The 26340-nt window shown below is 38.3% G+C and overlaps 1 protein-coding gene across 5 annotated transcripts in view; it reads right to left on the bottom strand.

Annotated features, from left to right (window-relative positions):
• The window catches only part of crtc3 (CREB regulated transcription coactivator 3), a 65247-nt gene that overhangs the window by 7897 nt on the left and 31010 nt on the right, over positions 1-26340 (bottom strand). Inside the window, exons 4-12 of one of the 5 annotated variants that reach the window (XM_030123611.1) lie at positions 25253-25314; positions 19103-19165; positions 16833-16936; positions 14671-14709; positions 11463-11548; positions 9558-9607; positions 7518-7738; positions 3773-4008; positions 2532-2690 (exon numbers count right to left, since the gene is read on the bottom strand). In XM_030123611.1, the coding sequence (XP_029979471.1) occupies positions 2532-2690; positions 3773-4008; positions 7518-7738; positions 9558-9607; positions 11463-11548; positions 14671-14709; positions 16833-16936; positions 19103-19165; positions 25253-25314 (1020 nt within the window). Of the gene's footprint in view, positions 1-2531; positions 2691-3772; positions 4009-7517; positions 7739-9557; positions 9608-11462; positions 11549-14670; positions 14722-16832; positions 16937-19102; positions 19166-25252; positions 25315-26340 lie in introns of all 5 variants that reach the window. The other 4 variants (XM_030123601.1, XM_030123620.1, XM_030123626.1 and 1 more) reach the window with 4 other exon arrangements.

Here is a 26340-nt window from a genome sequence, read left to right as displayed (position 1 = left end):
AGTAAAGATTTCAAAGGAATCACTTTATTCTTTTGGTGCATGTGTGTGGGCATTGGAATGGGGGGGGGTGCTGGTTTGTCTTGGACAGAGGTGAAGGGGGCTCCAAGGAAAAAAGGTTAGGAACCACTGCTCTAGGGAGCCCACTTTGATTGGACTGGTCACTTTTAAAGCTGGTCTGGGTCTTGCTCATGTCTCATTGAAACCATGAAGCCTGTAGAAGCCGTTCAGACCTTAAGGTGATGGAGCCTCAGCTCTGGATCACCTGACACAAATCAGAAGCACATCTTCTAAAACAAGTCTTAATTCTACTTTTTACAGACTTGATTTTATGTGACTTTGTATTTTTATCAAATTACTTCAGATTTTTTTCTAGCCTTTTATTCTTTCGTTTTACTGCTTAAAGATGCTTTATGGGATGTTGTCTACTAATAAACTAATTTAATGGTTTTATTCCCTTTGTCTTGTGGTTTGCTCTTCTTCTGTGATGTGAGTAAATTTACTCATCTAATTTGCATATTTTGACATCATAGGGGGTTGCCATATTTTTTGTATCATTTTTTGTCATCTTAACCTTAAAATAAATTAATTAAAACATGAGTAGAAAGTAAAATGTAGTAAGTTTTAGTTGCTTCTTAGCCAAAGCTGAAGCTTTCATCTGGAGTTTGGTTTTAGTTTTTTATTAGTCTCATTTGTTATAAGAGCCCAGAAATCCTCATTCAGAAATAAAGACAAAAAAAGGAAAAAGAGGGTTTGGCACTTTTCAAATCCTCCAGTCCACAATACCCAACTGGTTCCTCATGTCTCACCGAACCATCATCAGTGCTACGCTGAGCCCTGCTGCTTCTACCACGTCCATAAACTCTTCCACATGTTCTGTGATTACTGCCACCCCGATACCCCAGACCATCCGGACCACCCGACCCCCGCATGTGCTGCTTCATGTACGCCGTCATAGTGAGCTGACACTTTCATTCACTAGACATCTGATCCTCGGCCCCAGATGACAAAAAAAATCCCTGTCAGAATCTGAGTTGGTAAATGTCATTTGAAGTGCTTCATCAACTCTGAACCAACATTTTGTGTGCTTCCTCTCAAATGCGCTCTGTACTGCTGACATGTGCTCCCTAAACCCTCACTTCAAATTTTAAATAAACTTTACTTACATAAATAAATAAACTTGACACATTTATTAAACAGACTAGGGACCACACCTTTCAAACTGGATTTTCCTCCACGTTGAATAGAAACATGCCCTGAAAGGGTGTTAGGATTGAAGGCGCACATGTCTGCCATCTATTAGTGGGAGGTGGGAACAAGCTTTGTCACCATCTGGAGCTGTGGTTTATTTCAGTGAGTTCTGTTGCTTGTCACAATATTGCGACTTTGGTGCTTAAAGAGTTCATTCCTTTTTCGTCTTTTACTGTTTTTATTCAATTAGTTCTTATTTGCTTCTTTTTTTCTGGTATAATGTCATCTTTTTGGCATCACTTTATGACTTTCATCTTTTTTTCTTTCCATAAAAGTCTGGTTTAGACCAGCTCTAAATGTCAAGTGTCATGAGTAGGGATGTAATAATTACCAGTATAATGATAAACTGCAGTAAAATTGCCAACGGTTAATATTGCCATTTAAATTCTAATTATCATAATAACCGTGTTTGATTACCGCACTTTTAGGGGAAAAAACCCTATGTAAAGATCTGCTTTTATGTCAAATATTTGAGTATCGTTTTAATTTATTACAATTTTAATTTTATATACCTAATATCTGGAACCAAAATTCACTTTTAAAGTCTTTAAAAAGGTTTGTTAAGCATCTTTGTGTTATGTATGCAATAAAGTATATACATTTTTCAAACTGGATTTTATACTTTTTGTGTGTTTTTTGGCCTTTTATGTTGATATAGTAGGTTAAAGTGAAAAAATAATAGACAGATGATATAGATGAAATTGTGCTGGAAAAAAAGATACCAGACATGGATATAGTAAACATTTGTTTATATAGTATATAAAGGCAAAATCAAAAGTACTGAAAAATGGACAAAACAGGCTCAGACACCTAAGGGTTAATACTTGAATGTTTCTGGCAACAGAAAGTACATTGTGCCTATTATTTCATTTTATTTATTTATTTATTTTTTAAATACAACTTGGTTAAATTATTTCAGTGTGTGTATAAGTACTTTTTGAACATTTTGAGCACAACTTCAACAATACCGTGATAATAACGATAACCATGATAATTTTGGTCACAATAACCGTGATATGAAATTTTCATATTGTTACATCCCTAGTCATGAGATAACCTTTGTTAGGATGTGGTGCTATATAAATAAAACTTGATTTGATTTGTGTATATTTTGCTCTTTTAAAGTGTTAGTTCCCACTTATTTCTAGAAAATTGTAGATATTCAACTTTATCTGCCTGATGGGTTTGTGTTCCCTTTGGTGTGTGTGTGTGTGTGTGTATGTGTGTGTAGCCCAATGACGTGGGTTCATGTGTCAGAGTTTGTCGGTGTTGGTGGTTCGTACTTGGTTGGTGTTGAAATCCAGTGGGATGTTGTGCAGCGGAGCGCCTGGCTGCTGCTGCTGCCGCTGTCTGCTCTGCTCTGGTGCATGCTGGGACTGGTGGTACAGTGGGTAGGGGGGAGGTGGCTCCCTGGGAAGGGTACTGGTGTCCAGAGCGACTCCCTACGATGGGACACATGAAACCAGCAGAGTTTCAAAGCTCATGCTGTCGTCAGGGGTTAAAACATTTCTGAATGTGATGTATGAACATACTTTATATTCGCCAAATATGGTACCAATCTGTCCAAAACGAGTGTCAAAAGAGCATTTCTTATTTAGACAACTTTGTGTTTATATCTTCATGTTTTAAATTTATTTTGAATCTTTTTTGGTCTTCTGTCTTCTTACTATGGATGGGAATCGATAAGAATTTAACGATTCCATTATCGATTTTGCTTATCGATTCGATTCCTTATCAATTCTTTTATCGATTCTCATTGGATGAGGGAATAAAACAGTACAAATGGGCGTGTTTGCTTGAAGTGTCTTATATTTCCATCTGCACAAAAAATATAACATATACAATATGTACAAATAATAATAACAGATGACGCCGGGCCGGGAAAGTGAAACTTTAGACGCTTTACTAATTCCTCTACTGCCACATGTCCACTATGTGGAACCAGTTCAACTCTGCCCGTCTCCCGTTGTTGTGCACCTCATTTCCTTTCCCCTACCTTCAGAAACTTGTATTTGAGGGTGTACAACATTTGTTACCCGCACCGGAACCGGAACTGGGCCCGGCATTCACTCTGCCGCTACATTCACAAGCTTCGCTAAGTAGCGAATCAAATATGTGTCGTTCCTGTAAATGAATCACATGCTGTGGACCAATGTTTGAGCATATTGGAGGGATTCCACCCACTGAAGACATGGAAGCTTTGACAGTGTTACAAGTGGACCTGGTGTCATCTTTTCAGACCGTTTCTGCCTCAACTCCATGTTGGCTACGTTCTGATCAAAACAATGCAGCATACGCGTGACATTATCGCGCATGTGCAATGAAGGCGGAATCGATAAGTGGAATCGTTAAGCAGGCAGGCAAACGATTCCAAGGAATCGAGCTACTGGGATCCGGTTCTCAAAAAGAACCGGCTCTTGATTCCCATCCCTACTTCTTACCTTATTTTAGTGTTGCTTTATTTGGCCTTAGGGATTTTTGAACTGTGCTAAATAAATTGCTGACTTGGTGTTTTTAGACTTACCTGTGTGATGGGGGACAGTGAGGGGGACATTGTGGGTGACAGCTGCTTGGCTAGACCCCTGCGCTGTTCGGCTCCTGGCGAAAGAGTGAGGGGGCTGATGGGAGCTGGACGCCGTCGAGGGGAGTTTCCAGACATTCGTAGAGACGAGGTGATGGAGGGGTTACTGAGGGACGACTGCAGTTGACAGTTATTCAGAGATGCCTGAATGGAAGGGTTACTCAGAGATGATGACAAACCTGCAGAGACGGAGATGATACAGTGAGATGTTAGAGACGGGTCTGGAAGACTGGTCAGACCATGAAGATATGGTCAGACCATGAAGATATGAGAGAGAGAGAGAAAGAGAGAGAGAGAGAGAGTGTAGAGGAGGATAAATAAGATGACACATTTAAAACCTAGGCACAAGGCAGAGAAGTAGCAATTATGTAATTTTACCAAAGTTTTCCATAAAAGGTTTTAAGAAACTTTTTCATACAGTTGACTGATGAGTGGCAGGCTCGTTTGGTTTTGATGATTATCTATCAATCAACAGGGGTGTGTATTGGCAAAAATATGACGATACAATACAAATCACAATACTAGGAACACAATACAATATATCATGATATATCATGATACTGTTAAAAAGGCAATTTTTTGTTTGTTTCTTTTTTTTAAATGATTATTTCCTTGAAAAACTGAATTACACCACAAATCTGCACAAATACTAAACATTTTTATTTGATCACAACAGGATCTGATGCTATATCACAAAATGTTCCTGTGTTCAAACTGAAATTCTGTTTTACAGACATTACAGTTTAAGATCCTGTTCATATTCTATTAGTTCAGAACTAACATCAGAACAGTATTTTTGTGCAAAGGAACTAACATTATTGAATAAAAGAGTGTTAAATAATAATAATAAATAAAATATAAAAGCCATGATGAGCTGAGGTGGGGTAGGGGGGTTGTTTTAGGGTGTTTTGGGGTTTTTGCATTTGTTTTTTTCTTCCTTTTTTTTTTTTTTCTTCTTTCGTTCTCTGACTTTGAATATATGCAAAATGGAAATGGTAAATTGTATTTTTGTAATTGTTGTAAAAGTTTTGTATTGCATATTTCCTATATAATATTCTGGGGAAAAAAATAAATAAATAAAATACAAACAAAAAACAAAAACAAAAATAGGACCAATGGCCCTGTAGCTTACCGGCCAAATGAAAAGCTTTGGGAAATGTATCCAGATGCCATTTATTATCACCCAGTTCTGTGTATTTATTATATTACAGAAATAGTCCATGTTTTGGTCATATTCCAATCAGATCTGTAAAAAATTCAAATTCCAACTTGATATCATTGATACTTACTGATTTATTGTATCAATCCACTTCCTATCTCTTATAAAGGGAAAATTTTTCAAAGTCGCACCAAATCCAGAATCAGATCCGGATTGATATAATTTCAATACCTTGTGTTGACATCATCATACAGAAAATGTATATCAAGTTTGAAGTCAATCAGAACTGTGGTTTCGGAGAAGAAGACAATTGAAATGTTTTCCCCATTAAGAGCCCATGTTAAATTTTCCGTAAGTTCCCGGATCCAGAAGAAGATCCTGATCAGCATGTGGACATTATGTTTTGGTCATCTCCCCATCAGGGCTGGACCGTAGAAATTTACACTGGAGATCATTTATATTTACTGAGTTACTGCATCCATCCACTTCCTATCTCTTATAATGGGGAAATTTTTCAAAGTCGCACCAAATCCAGAATCAGATCCGGATCCAAAAAATTTCACTAACTTTTGTTGACATCATCATAAAGAAGCTGTATACCAAGTTTGAAGTCAATCGGAATTGTAGTTTTGGAGAAGATGGCAATATAAAGTTTTGTAATGGGCAACAGATGACAACAGACAACGACAGACACCGCTGGACGCTGCATGACAACAATAGGTTACGGCCTGTCGGCCGGTAAGATAACTAGAACAAAGGTCCATGACTGTTAATACTACTACTACAAATACAAGTACTAACAGTGGATATACTACTACTACAAATACAAGCACTAACAGTGGATATACCACTACTACAAATACAAGTACTAACAGTGGATATACTAGTACTACATAACAAGTATTAAAGGTGGATATACTACTACATAAGTATTCACAGTGGATATACTACTACTACATATGCATTAACAGTGGATATACTACTACTACATATGTATTAACAGTGGATATATTACTACTACATATGTATTAACAGTTGATATACTACTACTACATATGTATTAGCAGTTGATATACTACTACTACATATGTATTAACAGTGGATATACTACTACTACATATGTATTAACAGTGGATATACTACTACTACATATCAAGTATTAACAGTGGATATACTACTACTACACATGTATTAACAGTGGATATACTACTACTACATATGTATTAACAGTGGATATACTACTACTACATAACAAGTATTAACAGTGGATATACTACTACTACATAACAAGTATTAACAGTGGATATACTACTACTACATATGTATTAACAGTGGATATACTACTACTACATATGTATTAACAGTGGATATACTACTACTACATATGTATTAACAGTTGATATACTACTACTACATATGTATTAACAGTGGATATACTACTACTACATATGTATTAGCAGTTGATATACTACTACTACATATGTATTAACAGTGGATATACTACTACTACATATGTATTAACAGTGGATATACTACTACTACATATCAAGTATTAACAGTGGATATACTACTACTACACATGTATTAACAGTGGATATACTACTACTACATAACAAGTATTAACAGTGGATATACTACTACTACATATGTATTAACAGTGGATATAATACTACTACATATGTATTAACAGTGGATATACTACTACTACATATCAAGTATTAACAGTGGATATACTACTACTACACATGTATTAACAGTGGATATACTACTACTACATATGTATTAACAGTGGATATACTACTACTACATATCAAGTATTAACAGTGGACATACTACTACTACACATGTATTAACAGTGGATATACTACTACTACATATGTATTAACAGTTGATATACTACTACTACATATGTATTAACAGTGGATATACTACTACTACATATCAAGTATTAACAGTGGATATACTACTACTACACATGTATTAACAGTGGATATACTACTACTACATATGTATTAACAGTGGATATACTACTACTACATACGTATTAACAGTGGCTATACTACTACTACATAACAAGTATTAACAGTGGCTATACTACTACACATATGTATTAACAGTGGATATACTACTACTACATATGTATTAACAGTGGATATACTACTACTACATATGTATTAACAGTGGATATACTACTACTACATATGTATTAACAGTGGATATACTACTACTACATATGTATTAACAGTTGATACACTACTACTACAAGAGTTAGTACAAATAGTAAAAACTACCATCTATGGAACTATATAATAAACATTATCACAACTCTATGGATATGTGAGTGATGACGATGATCACACATGATGGGGTATTTATCCTTGAAATAAACATTATTTTTGGAATTTCTAGACATCAGTGTGTATCGGTCTAGTTGGTGTTCAGATTCCAGTCCCTACCTGTTTATATTTAGACACACAATTGGCCATCAACCATAGTCACATAAGTATCAAAGCCCTGGGCTGCACTCACCCTGGGAGGTGCTGATGCCCAGGTGCATCATGGCAGCGGGCAGGTTTCCGGTGCTGCTTCCTCCACTCAGGTTGTGGTATCCTCCGTTATCCTCAGGATCCAGAGGGGTGGACAGTGGGGAGGGGAACTGTAGGTTACTGAGGTCAGGAAGAGATCCACCGGTGTTTAGTGAGCCCTGGAAGTGGGACAGAGTGGGGTCCTGCTCTGGAGATGGGAGAATGCTGCAGGAGGAAGACCATCAGACTGAGCATTAATACATCTATGTAGAATGAAAAGACAGGGGGTTACTAAACAGGCTTCTAATTCCTCTCAAACTGACAACATACTGCTAGGACTCATTTCAGCTCATTCATTTTCCTCCCATACAGTGTTTACTCTTGTTTGTCTCATTTCCATCCAGCTCATATTTGCAGCATATGAGCCGCAAGTGTGACTCATACGACAACGCAAAACAACACAAAACAATGAACACACACCTCGTAAACACACAAACAACAGTGCGTTTCAGAGGAAGTGCAATCCAAAGCATTCTGTTGCTTGGTCTGTTCAGTCTTCTACTGTCTTAGCGTGGAAGAAACATTTATTTAGACAAAAGCTGTATTGATTTACCTTAGAAACATTCTCACAATCTGCGTGTTCCACCAGGTGAGTTTACCCAGGGTTCTGTCATTTAGTTGGATTTGTTTATAACATAATTCAAAGCAGTTCAAATTCCGGTCCTCTGAAAAGCACGTCCAGATGGCATCGTACTGAGGGGCCAGCATCTCTCTGTGTGCAGTGTTCTTTTATACATTTTTTCTTACTTTAGCGGCACTTTGACCTTTCCTGTCCAAAACTGTAAGTCTGTACACATCTACACCTTGTCTGACAGAAAACACTCACAGCTCTTTGTAGTCTACTTCTAATTTCTCATGTATGTATCACACTTTATAAGCCATATTCATCTCCTCTGCACATTTTGTACAGTTTATACCAACCTTCACGTAACTGCCCATTGAGCCCATTTCTTTTGGTTAAGTATCCAACCTGCATTTGTACATTTCTTTAGTTTCTTTTAACAACCCTCTTCAGCCATTGTTTCTTTATTTATTGTACCTATATTCTTTTCATTACCTAGATTAATTGCACTATTTTAATTTGGGATATTATATTCTATGTACTAAGCTGATGTTACAAGTAAATTTCCCAACATGGAAAAAAATCAAATATATTAGAAACTGATGTAGCAGCAATAAAGTGATTTAACAAGACCTATGTCACTGCTTAAAGGTGCGGAAGACTTTCTTGACCGATTTTTCATCAAATCTGTCAAACCTCAGTCATAACCTCAGTATCACAAATCTGTAAGTCTTTCTGTGATTACTCACCTGAATCTCTTCCCTCACGGTGCCATCCACCATAAACAAACCATGCGTTTACAAACAGAGCCAGTAGGGAACTCTGGCATCTTCGGAATTTTGTCGTGACGTGCATTGTGGGAAACAGAGGCTCGCGCAACCACCTGACAATGGCAGCTGCTAGAGACACAACGCGGAAACGGCAGGAGCTCCCTTCCCTCAATGCATATTCCTCCAGCCATTTCCGCGTTTCCTCCATATAATATCATATGGTTGCGCTGCCAGGTAGCTGCGCGAACCTCCCTTTCCCACAATGCACGTTGCGACAAAATTCCAAAGATGCCCGAGTGACCTCCCGGCTCTGTTTGTAAACACACGTTTTGTTTATGGTGGATGGCACTAAGAAATTGTTCACCGTAATGCAAGAGATTCAGGTGAGTAATGACAGAAAGACTTAAGGATTCGTGATACTGAGGATACGACTGAGGTTTTACAGATTTGATGAAAAATTGGTCACGAAAGTCTCCCACACTTTTACGAAAATGTGTTATTTAGCAACATGCAGACTTTGCACTTGGCCTAAAATGTAAACGCACACAAAACTACAGTCAGTTTGAATGGGTTAAATTCAAATAATTCTCCAAAAGGGAAGAAACATTTATTTGAATATAAACAGAATTACATTCTGTCTCTTTGGACTTACTTGATTCCAGGCACTTCACAAGATTTGGGCCGTGATGCCAGAGACTGAACCTGAAACAGGAAAAACACACTGAAGTGACGCTTCATCTGGTTTTGTACTGTAAAATAATTCAGTCATAACAACACAAGGTTTAGGGTTAACACTTAGAGACTCAATGTCATATGTTTTGATAGAATGGACCAAAGGCAGATAAAATGATCTGTATTAATGTGACGTGAACAGGACTGAAACACAGACAGAGCTGAACAGGATACTTCTCCTTGTTCTAAAGTCCAGTACTTTTCATTGGATCCTGTCAGTCAGTCTGGTTGAATCACATCTACTATAAGGTCAAAACACAGTAATGTCGCGTCAGAGAGCAAACTTTAATTGATTGCCATTCCAACATTTATTTCAATATAAAGTAGCTCCTTGTTTAGGATAATCCCTTATGGTCCAACTAAAGCAAGAATGAATTTAAAAGTAAAAATGTGGGTCATTTAGCAACACTAATCTGTCAAATTGTCTCTAAAATGTCCCGTTAGAGAGATTTCGAATCCCGTTTTTTGACCCTATGGGATGATGTTGGAATGTTTTCATTACACTTTGAACTGTTGAGTAATTGTTTTTACAATCAGGGCTCCTACACATTTCAAATTTCAAAATTCCTTACTTTTTTCTAGACGCTAATTTCCAGATGTCTTGGTCAAAAAATTCCAACCAAACGTTATATTTGGGATTTATGAGCCAGTCGTCAGAGAATTTCCATCTACCCATTATGAGTTCTGCCATCGATCATACAAGGCACGTTGAATAGCTCACTCACAAACAGTGTATAGACATCACCTGTCCGTCGAAGCAGCAGTGAAACTTGATGACACCTGGGCGGGCTTTAAAATGGGTTGGAGGAGGATAAGCGCAGAAGGCGGGGCATTCAAGTTGTCAATCTGCCCTAAGGTTTTCTGGGATGTATAGCCAACTGTATGTGCTCTCACACAAACATTTTAGCTGCACTAACAAGTGCCTTAGAAAAACAGATCAATCCATTTCTTTTTTTAGATATTTAAAATTTTAAGTTTTAGAAAATAGAACAGTGGGAACAGTCTTGAAAACACGCTTATTTTTCCAAACATTTGTTTCCATTTTCCATATTTTTCCAGACCCGGAAATTTATAAACTCAAAATTCCATACTTGCATAGAAACCCTGTACGATAAAACGTGGAACCAACTGTCACTCAGATATTGAGTTTAGTATGAGGGGGATTCAAAAAGTTTGTGGAAAAAAAAGAGAACACAGCTTTGAATTGGTTTGAATCACATGGCCCTTAGTTTTATACAAATGGACTTAAAGGCTGGCATCAACGCTTGTGTATTAAAGTGAAGTGTACTGACCTAGATGGAGCATATGTTAAGAAATAAACACCATAACTTCAACTGTTTTTTCCAACTGTCCTTTCTCCATGAACTTTTGGAAGCCCTCTTGTATCAGATATGATCAAGAAAAGCATCATATCTTCACATTTCAGTAGAGTTGCAACTGATTAATCAATTAGGTGCTTGAAGCCATTGCAAAAATTCCCGATTCGATTAATCAACTCAAATTGATTGAAGGGAGACATTCTATTGCAGTTTTCCTGAATTGAAGCTTCTTTGTGCGTCATAAGAAGGGTCCGTGTGAAACACAACAGTGGAACCAATGTTTAACAGCAGAGAAATGAAGGAAACAAACCTTTGATTCAGGAGAATTGTGGCTGAATGATTTTTTTGGATCACTTTGAGTCGATTAATCGGCTGCAGCTCTACATTTCAGACACACAAACTGAAACATTCTGCATATGACTACAGAGCCTGTATATCCAGTTTTTCAGCAGGAGTTTGAGTGTGTTTTCAGACACCTAAGGGCTGTTGCTGGAGCTCACTCTCACCTTCTTGGCCTCCCACAGCTGTTTGGGCAGAGGTTTACTGAGGCCAATCAGATTTTCTTCATTGGGCAGACTGGGAAAAGAGAACACTGCAGACAGAACACACACTTCACATTACACATCTTCTGAAGGTAAACTAAGGTCCTGTTCACAGGATTTAAGCAGGTTTCAGCAAACATCTGATCTGAGGATTAGTCTGGGATCTCAGTCTTTAGGTAAACTATAACCAATCAAAGTATCAAAGTTTGTGAAGTTAAGGTTAGCAGGTTGGAGTCAGATTATCGATTCAACTGACCAAATCCAAAGGAAAAACAACCAAAAGATGCAGACTCTATAGAACAGGGGTGTCCAACTCATTTTAGTTCAGGTCCACGTTCAGCCCAATTTGATCTCAAATGGGCCGGACCAGTAAAATAATAACAGTGAAAAAAGTAACATTATATTATGATCAGGTTTACATCTACAAAGTTTCCTTAAAAATCTGAATAACACGAACAACTTGAATTGTCTTAAGAAAAACAAGTGCAATTTTAACAATATTCTGCCTCAGTTTATCATTTACACATGTGCATTACAATCGCACAAAACATTTAGTAACAGGCAGAATATTGGAAAAATTGCATTTACTTTTCTTAAGACATTTCCATTTGTTCATATTTCTTCAGGTTATTCATGTTTTTTGTAAAAGTATAGTTTGGTAATGTAAACATTTTCATGTAATTTTACTTTTTGAACCTGAATTAAAATGATTTTGACATCATTGATTGTTAATATCTTCAGTGTATTTTGGCATTTCACAAATTTCATCCCGTGGGCCGGATTGGACCCTTTGGCGGGGCCGGATTTGGCCCCCAGGCCGCATGTTTGACACCTGTGCTATAGAAGAAAAGCCAAGACCAAACATACAGTCGATCATTTAAAAAGAACATGAAGCTGGTTCAGACTTTGACAGGTTTCCGGGTATATCCTTCACACCACAGTTCTTAGTGAGATGATTCTTGGGAGAGGTCGAAAGTGGATTTTACAATAATTTCAGAATAATAATTATAATTTAAAACTCAATGGCCTTGTGGAGTTCAAAACTATTAAAATAATGTATAAAGCAAAGAATAACTTACTGCCGGGCAATATTCAAGAAATGTTTTGTGAAAGAGGGAGTCTATGATTTATGGGGAAAATTCAATTTAAAGATTCATAAAGTACGCACTACGTTAAAAAGTTTCTGTGTCACCATCTGTGGAGTAAAATTGTGGAACAAATTGTGTGTGGAGATAAAACAAATATCTAATATAATTCAGTTTTAAAAAAGCTATAAAGAATTGATTCTTGTGAGGTACAGTATTTAATGACAATGAGGCCTGTTTGTTTATGGATGATGTTGTACTGATAAATCTGCTGTAATTACTGAAAAAAATGGTTGAATTGTTGAGTCTGTTTGTATGACTGTACTGCCATGAACATATTTTTGTGTATAATTCAATTAGTGCATTATGTATTTGTTGTGGTTTGATGCTAAAATTAGGAAAAATTTATTGTTTGATTCTTGTATTAAGTTAGTGATGAAGATGTAAAAGCACTGAGGGGTTGGATTAAATAAGTTTAAACTTCTTCCTACTCATTTTTGACCATGCGACATTCAGACTTGTACATACTTGAAGAAAGATTCTGTTCATTTAAATGTTATTTTGTTTTTGTCTTAATTTGCTTCATTTTATTTTGTTTCTTTGCATGTTCAAAATAAACAAATAAATAAAATAATGCTTCAAACATGAAAGAGCAGATAAATTGCCATCACACTGTTGGACTATTTCTGACTTAATGAGAAACCAAGGGTGTTTTGACTTCAGTTGAAAGTTTGAACCAAGACTCACATTTCTGTTACCTCACACATTTGGTTGAGTTATTTTGGCATTTACGCTGCAGTTTTGTGATCAGAGTCAGACCATTACCTACTGGAATCTTCATTTACATGGCCCTGTCCCTCTTTACTTGCAGGGTTCGTACATATTTTCAAGGTTAAATTCAAGCACTTTTCAAGCACTTTTAAGGATAATATTAAAATTTTTCCAGCACTGCACCTCATCACTGGGGTCAAACACATATCTACAGGAATACATATACTCATGATTATTTTGTTCCGTTTTTATCACAATGATGTAAATTGTATTATGCTATAGACATCTAAAATTATGTTTCATAACAGCAAAGAGTTAAGAAATAAAAGAAGAAGATGTTTTACACTGCTTCCCTTTTTATCCAAAATAAGGGAAGCCACTTGGCGTTCTTCAGACACACTTGCAACAAGACAAAGATTAGGATACAAATGTACCTGGGATCCAAACTGAGAACACCTGCTAATTTTCTTTTTTGACAAAGTTTTATTTTTCTAAATTTATCACATCTCTTTAAGTAGCTTTGGCTTGGCATCTAACCTGGCAGAGTTAATATTCAAAATAAATACATAAATCACATCACAGAGTTATAATTCCAAGTACTTAAACTAAAATTCAAGCACTTTTCAGACCTTGAAAGCACAACATTAAAATTCAAGCATTTTCAAGGATTTCAAGCACCTGTATGAACCCTGTACTTGACACTGATCATTTTGTAGATGGACTACATTGATGTTGGCATATTGTTATATGACCTCAGATAAACACTGTAGGTTTGTTTTACTATTACTGCCCATCATTTTACTATTCTGTATGAAAAATGACAGTGGACCACACCAGACACCCAACACTGAGCAGCACAAATAAAGCATGAAGACAGTTGTGCAATACGAAACAGGGTTCAAGGCACAACCTTTTGTTTTCATACATTTATAACAATGGGAACAAGCTGAAGCCTTTATCGCCCTGAGACTCAGCAATACATTTTTGTCCTCTGTACTGGACAAGAGTTTCACAGTTTTACTTTAAAAAAGAAAAAAAAAATGTACCTGAAAAAACTGTCTCATCATGTTGTTTCCAATCAAGGCAATTATTCAATGTAAAACAAAAAAGGCGAAACCTTTACTTACTGGGTCTCAGGAGGTGAATTTTCTAGTCAGTACCTTTGTCTGAGAGCTAAGAGCTGAGATCTGATCAGACTCAAAATAAACTGAAGGGCTGAGACCGCTCAACTGTGGATTAATCACCCGATCAGTTGTGAATGGAACAATTCTAATTTTTTCTCATGATAGTTGAGTGTTAAATAAAGTCCTGCTCACCATCTCCAGATCCATCCCCCTCTGCTTCATTTACACTGGCTGCATAAAATCCTCCACAGAAAACAAACACAGAGGAGAGTGATGAAGGACAACAAGGAAACAAGCAGAGGAACATTAGAGAATGCTGAATATGATGCGGATTCCAGCTCTGATTTGAGCTGCAATATTCTGCTGCAACACATGGTCAATGAGGGGATGCAACAATGAGCTACTGCAAAGGAAACACAAATAACAGGCTGGAAAATGTCTGGTTGACATCTATGACGATGAGTCAACTGAGGTAAAGAGACAATTATGTAAGGGGCCGGGTCACATTCCTGAAGTTGAAAGTTATATGAGGCAGAACAAGGACTTTCTGTGATCACATTTAGGGTTTTTGTAAATTATTATTATCATTTGAATTCCATCCATAAGTACGGTGTGAGGTCTTTCAGCAGACATCACAGCTGCCTGTAGCTCAGGAGGTAGAGCAGGTCATCGAACAGCAGGTTGCCACCGAAGGGATGGCGCTTCAAATCCTGCTCTGTCCTAGTCATGTGCTGTAGTCTCCTTGGGCAAGACACTTCACCCTCACTCACATTGGTGTATGAATGGTCGGTGGTGGTCGGAGGGGCTGTTTGCCGTGAACTGGCAGCCACACTTCCATCAGCCTAATCCAGGGGCAGCAGTGGATACAAACGTAGTTAAAACCACCAGAGTGAGAATGTGAGAGAGATAGATAATGGATCAATAATGTGAAGTGCTTTGGGTGCCTTGAAAAGTGCTATAGAAATCAAATCTATTATTATTATTATTACCACCTCAGCCAAGGAGGTTATGTTTTTGCCGGCGTTGGTTTGTCTGTCTGTCTGTCTGTCTGTCTGTGAGCAAAATAACGCAAAAAGTTATGAACGGATTTGGATGAAAATTTCAGAAATGTTGATACTGGCACAAGGAACAAATGAATAAATTTTGGTGGTGATCGTGGGGGGGGGGGCTGATCTGCCTTGGTGGAGGTCTGCGCTCTCCGAGTGCTTTTCTAGTTGTTATTATTATTATTATTATTATTATTATTATTATTATTATTAGCTGTTTTAAAAAGAGTAAGGAGAATGGACAGACTACAGGAGACCTGAGATGCATATTAAGACTAGAAAAGCACTCGGAGAGCGCAGACCTCCGCCAAGGCAGATCAGTCTTTGGTCAACATCAGCCCCTACGGATGCACATCCCGTCTGAATGGAGTGTCACTGAAAATGTTTTGTGCTTTCTAATTTTGACAAGGCTCTCTTTTTATTGGTTTCCAGAGCAATAAGAAAAATCTCATTATACATACACTGAAAATCAGCCGCTGTTAGTTTGTAAAGAGGATTTACTGACAACAATAAAAGAACAGAAAATCACAGACTGATGTGACACTGACTCTGTCATCAAACCTATTCACAATATGGATATTTTAGATTTTTCTTTTCTTTTGTTTTATTATTATTATTATTATTATTATTATTATTATTTTCAGCCTATGTGACCTTTGTTTTACAAAATATCTGTCTATAATACGGTGGAAAAAATCCCTCTATACATCTCCAAACTCCAAACCATGGCTTGTGTTGGACACTGGGAACACTTGTATGACTAGACTCAGCAGATACAGAGTTTTTGGTTAAGGTTACAGTTGGTTTGTGTTGTTCAAGTGCACTCATTATATTCTACAGATTTCACCATTACAATATGTGTAATAATAACAAAAATAATGGATTAGACTTCTACAGCACTTTCCTATTAACGCATACTTATAGCAAGTACAATGGATCCATTATTCATTCACTCACACCTTCTCACTCTGGTGGTGGTAAACTATGTTTGTATCCACAGGTAGACTGACAGATGGCCAATGTGTGCTAACAGCCTCTCCGACCACCACCGAACATTTATACGCATTCATACACAGCACTGGAGGCAAGGAGGACACACTGACTAGGAGACAGCGGGAATCGAACTGCCACCCCTTCGGTTATTGGATGACCTACTCTACTTCCTGAGCCACCAGGAGATAGAGCGTATTAGGTTTCCTTCAGACAAGACTCCTAGACATAGAGAAAAAACATCTTCTGTGCTAATGTGGACAGACAGGCAGAAAACACAAAGACAAAGCTACATGTCTAGGAATGTAGTTTTCTCACCACTGCGATGTGATGGACCGCGGCCCATGTGCTGGTTCATACCAAACGGGTCCTGAGGGTTTGGGTTCGTCACACTTGTATGAAGAGCAGAGTCTGAGTTGGTCCTGAGTGGGAGGAAGAAAAACAGGAGGATTTACAGTGTCCCAGAGCAGTTTGAAGAGGATTCATTAGGACTGGAAGGTTAGTGAGTCACTGTGAAAAGTCTGAGCCTCATCTGCCTCAACATCAGCTGAACATGCAGCAAAAGACAACAGGACTATAGGCTGATATCAAGCTTAGATAACTATACCTTTTCATTTAAACAACCGGGTAATTTTTCAAAACTGATCTTGTTTCTACATTACATCTTTTAGGTGGTTTTCATCTTGTTTCATCTTCTATAGAGGTATGATTTTAGTTCTATTAACAATACATAAATAAATAAATAAATAAATAAATAAGTGCATGTTTACCCTGAATATTGTTTTATATCTATTATTCTTTTTAATCCCATTTAATTACATTTTTAGGGGGTTTTACATGATCCCCAAATTTGCATCAACAGTGGCAAAAATCTCTCAGATGGTGGTCACTCCATGGAAAAAAAAAAAATCACTTTTAAATTTAAAAGGAATTTTAAAAAAAATCAACCCCTGCACGAGGTTTCACACAGACATACTAAATTTGGTACAAAGGTGTACAAGGTCAAGATTCAGATTCACAAAAATCGTTCTTGGAGCCAAGCCCTAAACCCAACAGAAAACCCACCATTTTGCTTTGTGTATTTATTAGTCATGATTTATATAATATGGACAGATTTAATGTACTGTACATAGATGGACTTGTTCTTTCCTTTCCATTTCCAGACGCTGTACTTTAGCAAACGCCTACTAGAGCATTAATCCAAGAAACTTCACATTTGTCAGTTTCATCAACACACTTGGTGACTTTAAATTTAACAGGGTTGTTATGACGAGGCTGTGAATTTCAGTGTTTCACCAGAGATGGGGAAATCGAAAATCGAAAATAAAATTTTAAAAAATCCATTAACTCCTTCTTTAGTTAGTCATCATGAAACAGAGTTTTGTGATGCAACATTATCAAAATGATACTGTGACACATCATTATAATGTGTGTCTAAAGTGTAATAACCAAGATGTATTTTCTGTTCTTTTGTAAATGTAAGAAATGTTGACAGAAAAGTCAAAGTAAAATAGAAAATACTTTGATTTGTGTTCTTTTTAGTTATACACAGTGTAATGTGGTGAGTTGAATTCATTAAATAATGCTGACATGTTAGTAAATGAGTGTTTATCACATATTCCAATCAGTTGTGTAACCATTAAAGCAGCTTTAGTTTATCAGGAGCACTGCGTGTTAAAAAGATGATTACTATTAAGAACACAGGCTTCTTTCTGTAGCTTCAATGGTTGGAAGATTTTTTTGTCATTTTTAAGTTATGCAAAAAATACAAGCTTCTAACAGCCAGCTGTGGGTTGACCTAGTAACACTGACTTCATGCACTTGGTGGTGGTTTGTTCATGCAGCACCTCTGAGGTTGTGATTTATTCAAAGTGAAGAAAAAGGAACCAAGCATGGGCCGCTGCTACAACATAAGCTAAAACTGACACTGACTGCTTCACTATCGCTTTCACAAGAAAATCTGTCACTTTGCCACATTGAACGTCAATTGAAAGAATTGGATCCCAGATGATATTTGACACAATTTCCCACAGACCTGACATGAGATTTGTTTAAATGTACAACTTTTTGAGAACTAATCGAAGTTGATCCAAAGATAACTTGAATTTCAAATGATCATTAAATCCAAAAATGTATGAATGGCACTGCTAAGAGCATGTTTTGTCTGTTTTGATTTTAGTGCTTTTCTTTTTGATGTGGAAGCTCCCTGGGTTCCAAATAAAGAGAAAAATCTGAGTCAGAAAGCAGCTTAAGTGTCTCCTGAGGGAAACCCTGACACATAATAAAACACTTCACAAGGATATAAAGATATAAAAAAGTCTGAAAGTGATAAAATATGAATCAACAGTCTGTTAGTTGCATTAAGAGAAGAGGCCAGTTAGTAGAAGACGGATCAAACTACTAATTAAAGTCTGAACTACCAAACAAAACAAAAAAAATTAAGAAAATCAATTATCAATTATGAGAGGAGAGCAGAGGTTAACTGAAGTAAAGACAAAGAACAGGATTGTTGGCTTCTTTGTGAGAGAGGGATGTGCTGCAAGAGAAAGAATCAGACAGAAAGTGTGAAAGGCAGGGTTAAAGGTCACCTGTTGAGTTGTGATATTAATCTAAACCCAGGCCGTTTTTCCTCAGTCCATGGCTGCTGTTCCCTTCAAAGACACATAGAGGAAAAGGACGACACATACTTTAACGAATGGAAGGACCTGGAACAATAAAACTGAGTGAAAAGAACAACGAAACACCCTGTAACAGATTCACAAGACACAGAAAAGGATAAAGGACAGAGAGAGTGCTGTAAAAAAAACACCAACCACCACACACTCTGCTCCAGGTGAACAGCATCAGCAAAGTCTGAATGAAACACTGCAGGACTAGACAACACACTAAAGGAGGTGAGGCCAAGATGATTGGCTCGTTAGTCCTATTTCACACACACCCACTGACTCTGATATCTTCATTTATGATCCACTGTGGTGGACAGAATACAGAGGTGTACAGATGGTATTTCCAACCAGCTGTATTTATGTGCATTTTCAATTTGTGCACCAAAAAAAGTCAGTGGAAACACCAAAGACAAAAACAAGTAACAACTGAAATAGGGATAAGTCACTTTAAAGGCTTTAAAAGTTGAGAAACCAGATGTTTAAATCATTTGTAAAAAAAGAAACAAGACAAAAATTACTTTATTGATCCCCAGGGAGGAATTCCCTTTTTTCATCAGTTCCAGGGTAGGAAGGAAAAAGGAGGAAAAAAAGAGAGAAAAAGAACAATCATAAATCCAAGAATCATCTGACTTAGACTACGTTCACACTGCAGGACTTAATGTGCAATTCGGATTTATTGCTCAATTCCGATTTTTTGTTTGACTGTTCACATTATATTTACCTCCGCCAAGGAGGTTATGTTTTTGCCAGGGTTTGTTTGTTTGTCTGTCTGTTTGTTTGTCTGTCCGTTAGTGTGCAACATAACTCAAAAAGTTATGGACAGATTTGGATGAAATTTTCAGGGTTTGTTGGAAATGGGATAAGGAAGAAATGATTAAATTTTGGTGGTGATCGGGGGTGGGGGGGCCCACGGGGGGGGGCACTGATCGTTAGTGTGCAACATAACTCAAAAAGTTATGGACAGATTTGGATGAAATTTTCAGGGTTTGTTGGAAATGGGATAAGGAAGAAATGATTAAATTTTGGTGGTGATCGGGGGTGGGGGGGCCCACAGGGGGGGCCACTGATCAGCCTTGGCGGAGGTCTGCGCTCTCCGAGTGCTTCTAGTTGTACATGTGCCCTGTCTATGGATTGCTGTGTGAACTCCTGAAGTGACCCGCACATGCAGATGATCATTAATGATATCACACACACAACGATGTTTACAGAAGTGAACATAGTGGCAACCAGTGGACTTTATGGTCTAATTTCAAAAACAATGTGTGGCGGCAGCCGGCAAATTTGTGAGCGGGTGATATTAAACAGGAGGAAGAGGAGAAAGAAAATGAATATTTTAATGACGTCACTATGCAGAGCAATAGCTGCAACATCCATACAGAGGACTATGTGGACACGGTGTCGGAGCCAGGAGTGATGGGAGCAGGATGGGACTGGTTTCACAAAGCAGGAGTTCTTCCAGAACTTCGGAAGGTCAAGGAATACCTTTCACCACATTTGTCAGTCCCTCGCCTTGAGACTTTCTTGGCGAGACACGTTGTTCAGAAGACCCATCTCCTTGAAAAAACAAGTAGGAGTGGGGCTATATTGGTTAGCAACGGGTGCGGGTTACTGCACCTTGGCCAACCTATTTGGCATCGTGAAGTCCTCCGTCTGTGTAATGCGTGTCATGACCCCTAATGACGTCAAAGTCGCATTCAATGTGACCTAGCTGTTCAGATTACGGTCACATTTTTAAAAATCCGGTATGTATCCAATTCAGTACCACATTTTAAAGTGGCCTAAATGGGATTTGAAAAGATCAGATTCCATCTGACTAGTGCTGTTCACACTGTCATGAAAGAATCTGACCTGAGTCACAAAGGGGGCAAAAAAAATTGGATTTGGTCCACATTTTCCTGCAGTCTGAACGTAGCCTAAGGTGTTGCAGACCGATGGCAGTGGGCATGCAGGATCCTCTAAACCCCTGCATCTTAATGTGATCAGTTGCTGCAGCTGCTCTTCTGGTTTGTCAGAATGAGATGACGTCAAAGGATCTGAGCCTCCCCAGGAAAAAAGTGCATCTGTGTTAAGGACCAGTCCATCTTGTTTGGGACATTTATCCTGAACACAATACCAAGATATTTGTATGTCTGCACGACCTAAATGTCCACCTGGCATATGCTGACTAACTGAAGGGGCCTTAGACTTTCCCAAATCCACCAGCATTTCTTTAGTCTTGGAGGTGTTTAGTAGGTGGCAGTTTCTGTGACTCACAGAAGATTTTGATCAGGTCCCGGGACTGCGTCATCAGAATAGATTTGAATGTGACAGGACTCAGGGGTGTACTTAAAGTCCACTGTGTACAGGAAGGGAGCCAAAACAGTCCCCTGTGGAGCCCCAGTTCTTTCCATTACTATCCCATAGACACAGTTCTCCAGTCTGATGAACTGTTGTTGTTTTCCTGTCAGGTAGTCTGTGATCCAGGAAACAATGGAGGGATGGACAAAATTCAATAACATAATTCTCACATAACCACCAGACTTCTGAAGGTGAGAGTAGGCTCTGTATAGTGTGTAGAGGATGGAGTCATCCACTCTAATGGGTTCTTTGTATACAAACTGCAGGGGGTCCAGTGCATGGTTAACATGGTCTCAGAAGACACAGCAGCAGCCGCTCCAGGGTTTTCATGATGTTAGGCCTACTGATCTATTGTCTTTTAGCTCAGCTGGATGTCCAACACTGAGAACTCAGAGCCTCTCAAACAGTAGACTCAGGTTGAAAATCTTTTGGAGAAGTTCACACAGTTGGAAACCATAGTCCTTCAGGAGGTTTGAACACACACTATCTGGGCCAGCTACAGTTTCTGTAGTTCCATCCACACCCCTTCCACAGTGATAGAGGGCATGGGGGTTCCTGGTGTTAGTAGATGTAGGTGTTGTGGTGGAGATGCACACGATATGAAGATGAAGCTGCTGGCCACCAAGTAGGTGTCGTTGTACCAGCTGTGCAGTGTGATACCTGGTGAACTGGTTTAGTTCATTGCCTCTGTCCACATCACCCACTGTTGCCTTGGTGTTCTGTGTCTTGAAGCCAGTGATCATATTAAGTCCCTTCCACACCTATGTGCTGTTGCTGTGCTGCAGCTTCCCCTTCATTTTGGTGCTGTAGTCCCTCTTTGCTTGCTTGAGTCTCCTCTTCAGCTCATGTTACATTTGCTTGAATATTTCTCAGTCACCGTTTTTAAATGTTGATTTTTTCAGGTTGAGGATTGTTTTAATATCGCTGGTGATCCAAGGTTTGTTATTGGGGAATCAGCTTAAAGTTTGTAAAGGTAGTGTCACTGCAGTATTTAACTATTTATTATCAGTAGTTATCTGGTAGTAGTTTATGCAGTTGCTAATACAGTGAGCCATTCTATCGGTATCTATACAGTTCTATTCTGTTTCCAGCAACGCATTCCAATCAGACCCTTTAAAACTGTCTCTTGGAGCCTGAGGTGTCCATTTCCTAGCAGTTTAGGTAGTTGCAAGCTCTCTCTGTACCCAAGGTTCATAACAGGACTGTAGGACAAACCAGGCTGCAGTCAGAGCTGCCTGGTGGTGTAAAGCAGTAGCTCTGTAAATCTCTTTGGAATAGGGTGATGAATCCCACAAGTCCTACGTTACATCTCCAATAGGTCCTCCCTTGAGTAAAATCTTCTTGTTGCAGATTTGTTCGTTATATGTTTGATTAATCAAAAAAATAATAATTCAGGAGTTTGACAGGAGTTAATCATGTTTTCTGCCATTTTAGACAGCATATCATTTGGAGGAAAAAAAGATCCCTTTGTTTCCCTGGCACTTACAAAAAACAATGAAAACTGGCATTGCCTAGAATTGTATGATCCCTAAACACAAACCTCATTTGGCAGGTCAATGTTCTGTCTGTACATCTGTGACACTTTTCTGTAAGGTGTTGAAACCTGTTGGAATGGATTCAACAAAGGTGACATGGCATGCTTAAAAAAAGTCACTAGAGGTTTTGTCTAAAAACTATGATCAAATGTTGAAAGGGTGGTGATAATTACCAATCAAATAGAGGAAACTGATGTTTGTTATGGAGGATACATGAATACAGAATAAATGTGTGGTTTTCAGCTCTTCAGTTACATATTCAGATTGCTCAGAAAACACTGAATTCAGAATTTTATGTCTTACAAAACAGTCCACGTTCTCTGTTCTTTTGTTTCATTTTCAGTCTTCATCATTCCCAGCAATTGTTTCCATTTGGCAAATCGACAGCACAAATCAATAAAGTTCAAATGATCCAAGCGGACTCATGTGGACTGATGAGAGATGTAACAGAGGAAGTCTGGTGCGGGGTTTCCCCGGAGAGGCTGTTCTGAGTTCTGATCCCCAGAGAGGCTGTTACAGGAATAGGAGAAGGCCGTGGGACTGGACCAGGACTCTGACCCTCAAACAGATGGACTCCAAGGGCTGGACTCAGGTCTCAATTCTTAGGACCTGCTCTGCTTCACAGACCAGATGGAGAACATCAGAAATGTACTTTTTTTTCCTGATGAATGATGAAACATGGCTTGCTGCTCAGAGCAGTAGAAGGCTGTGAAGAAACTGACAATACTCATTACTGATCCAAGTTCCGATAGAGACTGAGCCAGATCCTGTTTGAGAAGGATCTCAATCCTGTAACAGACCGAACCATGTCCTGTTACAACTCCATCTCAGTCTTGTTACAGACTGAGCAGTGTCCGGTTCAAGACAGAGGTGTGTCCTGTTTGAGGTCCATTTAATTGGATTTTGATGAGATGGTTTGAGAAATAGTGTATCATACAAAGACATGAGACTTTATGGCTTATAACCACAGTCATCTGTGTCTGTTTCTTTACTATTATCATTTCAGTAGTAAATAAGCTTCTTTATTATCTGTTACTAACTTTCAGGGTAACCATCCCCAGTAAATCTACTGTGGATGCTGTTGTACCTCTACATTCACTGGTGTCCCATCCTGACACCAATGGATGATATCCTGTCCTGATATCCAACACTGACATTGAACATCAGAGTTCTCTCCCTCTTCCCTTATGTTGTGGCAATAATTCAAGTTTCTATGGAACCTTTTTTTATTCAACATCAGCTTTCCTGTAGATAAAATGTCATACATCTGACAATGCTTTTCTTTTTAACAACCTGTTCCACATTTTTCTATCATTCTGCATATTGTCATGAAGATACTGAATGATATATTGTGCAGCTCAAGTTCTTCCCTCAGTAGCAGTCTTGTTAGTGCTTCATATAAGCAGAATACAGTTATAGAGCTGTGTTTTGCCTCTCAACTATGTGCTGTAATGCAGTACAGATGTCAGTTGGCATTGTAAATACTCACCACCCCACTATCCCACAAGACTGATGAGCAGGGAATCTGCAAATCACTGCAAATGCCAGAGCATTTACAGTGTTTCCATGGAGAGATGCAAACCCCAGACAGTGATCTGAACTGAGGACGAGTGGGAAACTTTTTTTCTTAATGTAACAAAGGTTTCTTTAATGGAATTTCCCAGCAGCCGACCAGAGGAACAGCCTCCCTGCTTTAGCATGGCTTCAGCTTGGAGCCCATTCCCCCCTAATTTCCTCCCAAACTGTGGGTTTGGTCACTATTGAAGCCAAAACTGGAGGCAAAATCAAATACACTGACTGTGGAAACAAGCTGCAGGGATCCTGTGGTCTGGTCTGACTGACAGGTGCTGCAGATTTTCACACTTAAAGATGTTGTACACTGGACCTATAAAAGGTTAGTTTGAATTTTCATACTGTGGTTGTACATGATCCTTCATAGTCAGACAGGAGTAAATAAATACAAATAAAGTTGATCTGCGTTGTGCATGCAGTGTATGTGCCATTATGAATTGAAAATATTTTCACTGGTATTGTGATTAATACATAATCACAATGCCAGGATGGAGGAAATACAGGAAACTGGGATGAGAAGAAACACTTCCTGCTGTAAAATACTTGAGTTAGAAGAGGAGGACCACACAAAGGATGTCTGTTGTGACAGCAGGTCAATACAGGTGACAAACACAGGTAATAGACTCACCTTCTCCAGCTGTTGTCCGGAGGCGGAGACAGGTACACTGCTCCATACGGAGAGCTCTCCATGTGGACTTAAGTTAAGGAAATCATTAACACAAGCATTACTCTTAGTTGCTGTTATTAACAGGGAATCTATGTTCTGAGTCTGGGTGGACAATGATGGCTAGTGTTATATTAATTAAATGCAAATAGTCAGCGACTCAATGGTGTGCCATCAGGGCCTTCTCTGCCATAAAAAATGAAATTAAGTCTTTATAAAGCAAATTTCTTGAGTCATTTTCATAAACAGTTTTCAAAATTATTTAGAATTAATTTTGTTGAGCTTGAATTGAAATATCCTACATCCAAAAAGTCAATCCATAACACCTCATAGCGATGTCAACTCATTGTCAACTCACTACAGGTACTGCAAGCCTTTTAGTGAAAGACCCCACATCTGATTTACAATAAATATCAGTGAGAGAATCATCAGCCAGTCAAATTTTGATGTTAAATGACAGGATGTCCTCTGGGCCCATCAACCCAGCCTCATGCTACTCCCTGTTTTCATCATGAAATTTCTATTTATGAGCATGTACTTGAGTAAAGACGAAATGAAATCCACTGTCACGGCTACACCAGATCTTGTTGCCCAACTGCTAAATATGTCTATTTCAAGATGCCCTTCTGTAGACAAATTAGAAATAACTGAGAAAGGAAGATCAACGCAAAACTAGATTCACAAAGGCCAGTAAAGGTTTTGTGCACCATTTCAAAGATTGTAATTACGAGGACTATGAGTGGCTGACAGCTAGCACTGAGCACAACAAGCTATTTCTGTGGCCGTATTTACTTTTTAATACAAATAAGGGAACACAGAATGACTGACTTTTGTAGTATGAACAAGCCTCTGAGCACGATATAATGTCAATAGTGCAAAAGAAAACATCTGGTAAATCATGGATAGATCTGCAGATGAACGAGCGAAGGAAACATGATATCAGTATCCACAGAGAGTCGGAAGGAAATGGGACATCATCTTCATTCCTTTTTAGGGACAACAAGAATTATCTTTCACTGGTTCTATGATCAGTTTATTTACTCTTACGATGA

Source organism: Sphaeramia orbicularis, chromosome 3, assembly GCF_902148855.1.
Source record: "Sphaeramia orbicularis chromosome 3, fSphaOr1.1, whole genome shotgun sequence".
Lineage (NCBI taxonomy): Eukaryota > Metazoa > Chordata > Actinopteri > Kurtiformes > Apogonidae > Sphaeramia > Sphaeramia orbicularis.
The sequence above is the reverse complement of the archived record's forward strand: the minus strand, read 5'-3'. Positions and strand labels throughout refer to the sequence as shown.